The sequence below is a fragment of the Tenrec ecaudatus genome, chromosome 1 (assembly GCF_050624435.1).
Source record: "Tenrec ecaudatus isolate mTenEca1 chromosome 1, mTenEca1.hap1, whole genome shotgun sequence".
Taxonomy (NCBI): domain Eukaryota; kingdom Metazoa; phylum Chordata; class Mammalia; order Afrosoricida; family Tenrecidae; genus Tenrec; species Tenrec ecaudatus.
Window position 1 is genome coordinate 24021069 of NC_134530.1, and position 8015 is coordinate 24029083.

Consider the following 8015-nt stretch of genomic DNA (forward strand, 5'->3'; position numbering starts at 1 on the left):
TCGGGGTCCGCCAGGAACAGCCGCGCCTGATTAAGCCACGTGGGGGCCGGCCCGGGCCTCGCAGATGAAAGCGCGGCGGCCGGCCGGGAGAGGGGGCGCGCCAGCCCTCCGGGTCCCCTCCTCCCCAGCCGGAACCTGCGGCGCCCCCTGACCCGCCGACCCCGCGTGGCTGCCGCCGTGTCTGCGGGGGCGGGGCGTCGTCTGAGACGCGCTGGCGGCGGCGGCGCGACACTGCCTCCTCGCTAGGCACCTGCGCCAGGAGCGTCGGGATAGGTGGGAGGGGGCTTCTTGGCCGGGGACCCAGCTTTCCAGGGACGCACGCAGTCCGGTGAGTGACCGCGAGGAAGCGCGAGCCACCCTCACGGCCAGGGAGGGCTTCGACCGTGGGCTGTGACAGTTCGGGGAGCCTGCCCTCTCCCTGTGCACCCCAATTTCTCCCCGAGAGAATATTTCGCTGCCACCCCTCCCTCTGTATCACTCCTGTGTCCGTCCCGGGCTGGGGGATGGATGCTCCCACCCACACACCATGCGCCTCTGCCGCGAGGGCTTCCTGGAGGAGCCCGGCTGCGCTGCTTGCGCAGACCTCCCGCAGCCCCTCCTGCGGCCCTGCCCTCCCCTTCCCCTGACTGGTTCCAGCTGCCAGTCCTTTCTTCCGACGACAAGGAGCGCCTTTGAGCCCTCTGCTTGCTAGATTTTTCCCTCGCTATCTGCGTGGCCGCTCAAAGGTGGCCTCCTCCAGGCCCTCCCTGCCCCCCCCCCCCCGGCCTCCCGCATCATCCTCACTGGGTAGCAGAAGATGTCACGGGATCCCCCCTCCCCGGGCCCAGAGGGGTCAGACGGACCGTGAACCAGATCCACCTGCCCTGGGTCACGCGCTCCCCCAGCCCGCACCCCGAGGGTGCCGCAGCGCGCTCCCCCGCCCATTCTCCGCATCCCCCCATCCCCCTTCCCAGGCTGCCTCGCTCGGTGACGTCAGCGCCCGGTCCCCGTTGCCGCTGCATCCTCGGCGACGCGCCCCGGACCCCGCGCCTGCGGCCATGGCGACCGCTGCGTTGTTGCCGCTGCTGCTGCTGCTGATGCCGCCGGCTACTGCCCCCACACCCTTGCCCCGCGACCCCTTTGCCCCGCAGCTCGGGGACACGCAGAGCTGCCAGCTGCGGTGCCGCGACCGGGACCGCGACCCGGGCCTTCGACCCTCGCAGGTGATACGCATGAGGCGCCGGCCTGGAGACCCGGGTTCCTCCGAGGTCTTTGCTGTGAGGAAGGGGTCAGGGAAGACATTTCTCCAATGGGGGCGAATGTGGTCTAGGCTTGGGAAGGGGGCAGGGCGATGAGGTCTAGGCTTGGGAAGGGGGCAGGGCGGGGCGGATATAGGGGCCCTCCCACGGTGTGGACGGTTGGGGTCGCCCCACGGGCGCGTGAGGGATGGTGAAGATTTTTAGGGTCAATGGGTCCCTCCCATGAGGTCTGGCCGCAGTTGAAGGTCCCCATGGTGGGGGAGAGGCAGGGGGTTAGAGGCGTTTCCTTGGGAGCAGGGTGAGGGTGGGGGGGGGTTGGAGGCGCCAGCTGTCACCTCCCTCGCTGCCCAGGACAGCTACTGCGCAAGGACCCTCTGCGCACCCCTCCTCCTCCTCCTCCGCCCCAGCTGCATCCTCTCCCCAGCTACTAGCACGATTCATCTCATCCCTCTCCCCTGGCCGTCTCCAGGTCCGGGAGCTCCCGTGCCCCTCCTTCGGAGACCCTAAAAAAACAAAAACAACCCCTCTCTGGAGGGTTTTCTCAACTGTGAATCCTTGAGGGCATAGATTCCGTTCTCACAGTGGCAGATGCATTTGAACTGCTGACCTTGTACTTAGCAGACTAATGTATAACCCACTATGCCACCAGGGCTCCTGTTTCTTGATCTTAGCGTATTTCTGTTCATGCTTCCTAAACTGAGTACCCAATCTGTCCGTCATTCACTCACATCTCCCTGCATAGTGCATATCCTTCTGCCTCCCCAAGCGCATCCCACATTTTCCAGGGTGGTGGACCTTCTCTCTGACTCCTCCCCCTAAGTCTGTGGCTCCCCTCCTCCAAGCACTTCACCCCTCCCCAAGGCCTAAGCCGTTCTCCCCCACCCCCTATCTCAGGCGGGGCCTGAGAGCCCCTCGGAGTCGCCCTACGACAGGGCAGTCCTCATCAGCGCCTGCGAGCGGGGCTGCCGTCTCTTTTCCATCTGCCGCTTCGTGGCCCGGAGCTCCAAGCCCAACGCCACCCAGGCTGAGTGTGAAGCAGGTGAGGGCTGGCCAGGTGTGGTGGGAGGGCCAGGGGACCTGCAAGAGTTGTTTCTCTGCCACCTGCCCCTTTCCCACCCATAGCATGTGTGGAGGCCTACGTGAAGGAACCGGAGCAACACGCCTGCAGTGAGGGGTGCTGGAGCCAGCCTCCGGAGCCCGAGCCCGAGCCTGAGCGAAAGGTGGGTGCCCCCATTTACTCCTTCACCCCCTCTGCCCCGGTCCCTCCCCTGCCCCACTTCCTTTATCCAGAGTGTCTTAGGCTGCGGGTGACCCCTTTGAGTGATGTCACCTCTGTGACATGGGAAGATGCTTTGCTATCACTCCTCCCTACCAACTCACTACAGAAGTAAATTGCTTCTCAAGGTCTGCGTGGAGCCTGTCCCCAAATGCGCCCTTCACCAGAGACTTTGGGTATGTGTTGTCCCGGAGCAGTGACTTGGGATCGTGAGGCTGGGGTCAGACAGAGGCAGGACTTGAACTCACAGTGGCCTACTTAGAACCCAACCCTGGGCTTGCTCTCAGCATCGTCAGAGCTGGCTTTATGGGCGCCTGTTGTGTACTAGACAGGAGCCCCGGTGGCGAGGTGGTTACCAGCTGGGATGTGTTCAAAACCATCAGCAGCTCTCAAGAGAAAGACGGGGCTTTCTACTCCCATAAAGACTATAGCCTCGGCAGTTCACCGGGGAAGTTCTAATTCGCCCTATAGGCTCGCTGTGAGAATGGACTCCATGCAACGCGTTTGCACTGCCTGAGGGCGCTTCCCGATGACTGGTGGCCATGGGAATCTGATTTGTGGGGAGCAGCCTCCCAAGTGCCCCCTCTCCGGCTCTGGGGGAAAACATTACCCACCTGTTGTAATCTGTGTGTGAGTCTAGGATACATCCAAGGACAAGCTCCCCGCTTTACTGATGAGCAACCCGAAGCTCAGAAAGCCACTGGGTGCAACCAGAGACCCACAGACTGCTCAGCAAGTTCCTCCCCTCTCCCCCGCCGCCCCATCTGCGATGGCTGGCAAGAGTCTAACAGCAGCAGCTACTGTGCATTAAGCATGTGCGCCTCTCCAGGCTCCTGGCAAACATTGCCTGGCTGCAGTCTCATCGTGTCCCCAAGAGGGGAGAGAAACATTCCCATCTCAGGGCTCAGAGAGGGCAATCCATTTCTTCAAGGGAAAACAGCAAGCGGAATGCAATGCCAAAGCTTGTGTTCCTTATGTGATGCTCTGTTCCCCCAAACCACTTAGCCACACTCGAGATGACCATGACTTCTCACAGCCCCTCCCCCTCTGTCCGGTCCCCCATTGATTGTTTAAAAGCCTACCTTGGTGACGCTTCCATGCTTTGGGCCTTCCCGTTGCTAGAGAAAGGTCCTGGAAGCGCCGAGTGGGACCCTCTCGCTCCTGGATCTGTTCTCCACCCTCTGCAATGACTTTGTCAACTCGGCCCAGGGCTTGGTGTCCTCCACCTGGACATACTACCTGCAGACAGACAACGGGAAGGTGGTGGTGTTCCAGGTGAGGGCTCTGGAGAGGGTGCCCCAGAGCAGGAGGTGGCTGGTCTGGGGAGGAAGGGGTGGAAGGGGTGATGCATTGTCTCCTGCCTCATGGAATGCACAGGTCATGGCTGATCTAGCTTCAGGCATCGCTTGATCCAGGGCTCAGGATCCACTCCTCTCTTGGGCCCTGCTTTTCCTTGAGGAAGTGTCATTCCCAGGGTGGATGCCCAAGACACCAGATGACAACCCTCTGGGGGCAGGCAACTGGGCTGGGCTTATCCTGATGGGCCCTAGCCAGGTTTGTGGGCACCTTTGAGCCCATCTCTGTGGTACTATTGCCTCAACTCCTTCTGGAACTGGGAGGTGAAGGTAAAGAAAAGCAAGGTGTCCACAGCAACCTTCAGGGCCTCCAGCCCAGACATCTTAGCCCAGCCATGTAGGAGGGCGCCCTCCCTCCCTGCCAGCAGAGCCAGGTGATAGCTGGTGTGGGCCCTTGTGACCCAGGGAGGCTTTTAAGGGCCCCCACTGGGACCAAAATGCTGTCCTTCCCCTGGGCCTCCTGCTTTCTTGTGTCTGGCCCAGACACAGCCGGTGGTGGAGAGCCCCATGCCGGAGGGGTCGCATCTGCAGCGAGTGGAAGTGACATGGCGAGGATCCCACCCTGAGGCCCTGGAGGTGCATGTGGGTAAGGTCTGGCTCAGCAGGGTTTCTCCTGGAAGTCCCACTGCCCCAGGAGTCCTCTTCACCTACCAAGACATTAGGTCTGGCCTCTCCAAGTCTCAACTCCTGGAGTGACACCTTCCATCTCCCAGAGTTCTGTGGTCCAATTCCTACAATTCTGTGGCCCATCGTTTCCCAGGGTTCCATCATCCATCTCCTAGGACCCTAAGTCCTGCCTCCCAGACTTCTGACCTCCATACCTCTAGACTTAGGACCCTCTTTCCCTGAGCCCTGGCCCACTTTCTTCACTGCATGGCTGGCAAGGCCTCCCAGGGGCAGCCTGGAAGCCATGGAGCAGTGATTACTGTCCTTCAGACCCGGTAGGCCCCTTGGACAAGGTGAAGAAGGCCAAGATCCGAGTCAGGACCAGCAGCAAAGTCAAGGTGGAGTCTGAAGAGGCCCAGGACAACGACTTCCTCAGCTGCATGTCCCGGTGGGTGGCATGACCCTGGTGGAAGGCTGGGAGGGGGACTGGCGGAGTGTGGATGGCTCTGGCCAGGGCCACTTAGCAGTGCCTATGGGCCGGGCAGGCGCTCGGGGCTCCCCAGGTGGATCCTGGCCTGCTGCCTCTTCCTGTCTGTGCTGGCGATGCTGTGGCTGAGCTGCTCCACCTTGGTGACCGCACCTGGCCAGCACCTCAAGTTCCAGGTGGGTGGGGCCTTATGTTGAGGGGAGGGGGATACATAACTGCTCCTTTCACCCGGAGCCCCCTGGGTTGTCACATAACATCTCCCATTGGGGTGGCAGGTGGTCAAGGGTGGGAAGGGGCCTGGCCAGGGTAGGGGGTGGCTCTCCACAGGCCCCCTCATTCCATCCCCCGCCGCCACAGCCTCTGACTCTGGAGCAGCACAAGGGCTTTCTGATTGAGCCAGACTGGGCCCTGTACCCGCAGTCGTCGCACCCCTGTGAGGACAGCCCGCCCCCTTACCAGCTGAAGCTGGACCTCACCAAGCTGTAGGCCCTTGGCCGACTGAGGGAGCTCCTTGGGGTAGGGGTGGGGGTAGGGGCTCCTTGGGTGGGGCTTGCCCTGAGTCCCAGACTGTGGATGGGGCTGCCCATATTCTCCTCTCCCCTAAATCCTTCCGCTCGCCCCATCCTGCCCCTCCTTCGGGGGCCTGGGGGATGGGCTCTCCCATGATTGGGGGACCGGATCCAACCTTGGCGCCTTCCCTCTACACCCAGTGCTATTTTTCGTCTTCTGTCTTGTGGCTTCCTGAGAGCTTGAACCCAGTCCCATGTCACCTCCTCCTTCCCTCCCTCCCTCGCCCCTCTCAGGGGTGCTGAGGGCCTGGGAGTTGCCTCCCTCCAGCGAGGGGCTGCCTCCTGCTTTCCTGCCTGGCCTCCTGGGATCGCAGCCCACCCCAGAGGGCCTGGCTGGGCCTGCTGCATGGGGCACGGGGAGGAATAAACAGTGTATAAAAATGTGTCTGGAACTGAGCCTGTTCTGTCTGTCCCTCTGGCTGTCCCTGGGAGGAGGGGGGCTGGTAAGAACATGGCCATGGATAGTCCTGGCCTGCTGGGCCCCACCAACTTAGGGGAAGCCTCTGGATCTGCCTGCTGGGAGCGAGCCAGCTGACACCCCTCTGCTGTTAAGTAACATTATACTTTCAATAATGGGGTGGCCTTGGAGAAGGGACTCATGCTTTTTTTTTTTTTTAATTGGTGCTCATGCTTCTGACTGGGCCTCCGTGTCCCCATCCTGTGACATAGGCACATTGGGTCTTCCACTGAATGCCTCCGCCCTGCCAATGGGCTCTCTCCCAATCCTAGCATCCTTCCTGTCCTCCCTTCCCTGCACTTGGCTTTGGAGAGGAGTCCCGTACTTGGACCATCAGGCAGTGCCCTGCCTCCATCCTTCCTGTCTAGTCTGCAGCTTCCCTGGGGCCCTTCCAACAAACCCTCTCTTAGCTGAACTTGACTGGAATTGTTCTCTTGCTGGACACCAGAGGCTCCTGGCTGGTTCAGGTCTCATTTTCAGAGGGAGGATTTGGGGTTCGGGGCATGATGGTCCCAACCCACAGGGACTGGGGTAAGGGTTCCCAGGGCTTCAGACTGATGGAGGCCTGTGGGGATGGGGGAAGCCTCTCCATCCTTTCCTCTGCCTTTGTCTGCCCAGTGCTGCCAGGAGGGGGCTGGATGTGGGAGAAGTGGGTGCTTTTCTCCGTCTTCTCTCGACACCCTATCTCAACAGCCTCGGCTCCACCTCTGAATGACCAGCCTGGCCTGGGTGAAAGTCATGTCTTGAATTTCTGTGTGCTCACTCACAGCCATCCAATCAATCATGACTTATAGTGACCCTCGACAGAGTAGAACTGCCCATGTGAGTTCCCATGGTGGCAGCTCTTTACAGCAGCAGAGAAGCCTCATCTTTCTATCAAGGAGCTACTGGTAGGTTTGAACCACTGATCTTGTGCTGACCAAGACCCCAGCTTCTAACAAAACAGGGCTGTGTGTGTGTGTGAGAGAGAGAGAAAGAGGAGCAACAACCATCTTCAACAATGTGGACATTTGCAATTCAACCTCAAGGATTCCATCCTTTTTCAAGTAGACCCCTATTCTCACTATCTCACTGAGCACAAAAAAAATACAACAAAACCCTTGGCCATGGAGTTGACCTTGACTTGCTGAAGCCCTCTAGGGCTGAAGAGAGCTGCCCCACAGAGTTTCCAAGGCTATGGCAGCCCCACTTCCCGAGAAATGGCTGGTGGGTCCAAACGGCCCGCCTTTCAATTGGCTGCCTATCCATCGAACCGCTGCGCCAGCTGGGCACCTTACCAGAAACTTCCTGTCCCCCAGACAGAAACTGCCCCCACCCGACCCTAAGAAACCAGGGTCCCTATCTATTTGCTTGTAACTGCCATCTTTCGCCCACCCGAACACTGGCTCCGCCCGTCCGGTGGCACTGTCAGGTGTTCATTTCTCTTGGTGCCTGCAGAACACGCGTGCGTGTGTATCCACCTATGACGGGTCCTGGGGGTGCTTTGCGTCGGGCTGCTGCCGTGACTCAACCCCGTCAGCCCCGTCTTTTGTTGAAGGGGACAGGTGAGGCAGTCTGCCCCCTTGACGACCCCCAGTGTCACTGGAGCAGGGCTGCCTTGTCCCGCAGGGCTATCGTCAGATAGGATTGACTCCCCAGCAGCGTCTGCTTTTGCTGTGCTGTGGACCCCATTGTTTCGCTGGCCCATCAGGGATGGAGGAGACTTTTGTGAGGTTTCTGTCTCCATGCCTGCCTTCTCTTCTGGGCATGCGCCCAGGATCGGGATGGCTGGTCAAACGGCAGGTTTCCCTCCAGCTTTTCAAACTGTTTTTCACAGTGGCTGGATGTCTTTCAGCTGCCTATCTTTTTGGTTTCATGTTTATTATTTTTTTTGGTTGCCTTGCGTATCTGTGTGGTAAAACACAGCTAACGCAAAATGTGTCACTTTAAGCATGTTCGAGTGTCCATGACTGTGTCATTAAGCACATGCAACTGTACGGTGCACCCACCACCTCTGTCCATGTCCAGATCTTTTTTATCACCCCAAA

At 59.9% G+C, this 8015-nt stretch overlaps 1 protein-coding gene across 1 annotated transcript; it reads left to right on the forward strand.

The window, feature by feature from the left end:
- The first annotated feature begins 293 nt into the window (after positions 1 to 293).
- On the forward strand, positions 294 to 5465 carry TMEM59L (transmembrane protein 59 like). The gene is made up of 8 exons (XM_075537909.1): positions 294 to 1202; positions 2133 to 2277; positions 2361 to 2458; positions 3637 to 3789; positions 4353 to 4455; positions 4806 to 4923; positions 5021 to 5138; positions 5320 to 5465. Exons 1-8 carry the CDS (start codon positions 1038 to 1040, stop codon positions 5446 to 5448), a joined length of 1029 nt encoding a protein of 342 aa, XP_075394024.1. The 5' UTR covers positions 294 to 1037; the 3' UTR covers positions 5449 to 5465.
- Positions 5466 to 8015: the final 2550 nt, after the last annotated feature.

What these genes read in the sequence shown, in the direction of transcription:
- TMEM59L (XM_075537909.1), top strand. Translation starts at nt 1,038, where the DNA reads ATGGCGACCGCTGCGTTGTTGCCGCTGCTGCTGCTGCTGATGCCGCCG. An exon ending in AGCCCGAGCCTGAGCGAAAG is followed by an intron (nt 2,459 to 3,636) that starts GTGGGTGCCCCC and finishes TCCCGTTGCTAG; the next exon opens with AGAAAGGTCCTGGAAGCGCC. An exon ending in GGAAGGTGGTGGTGTTCCAG is followed by an intron (nt 3,790 to 4,352) that starts GTGAGGGCTCTG and finishes TGTCTGGCCCAG; the next exon opens with ACACAGCCGGTGGTGGAGAG.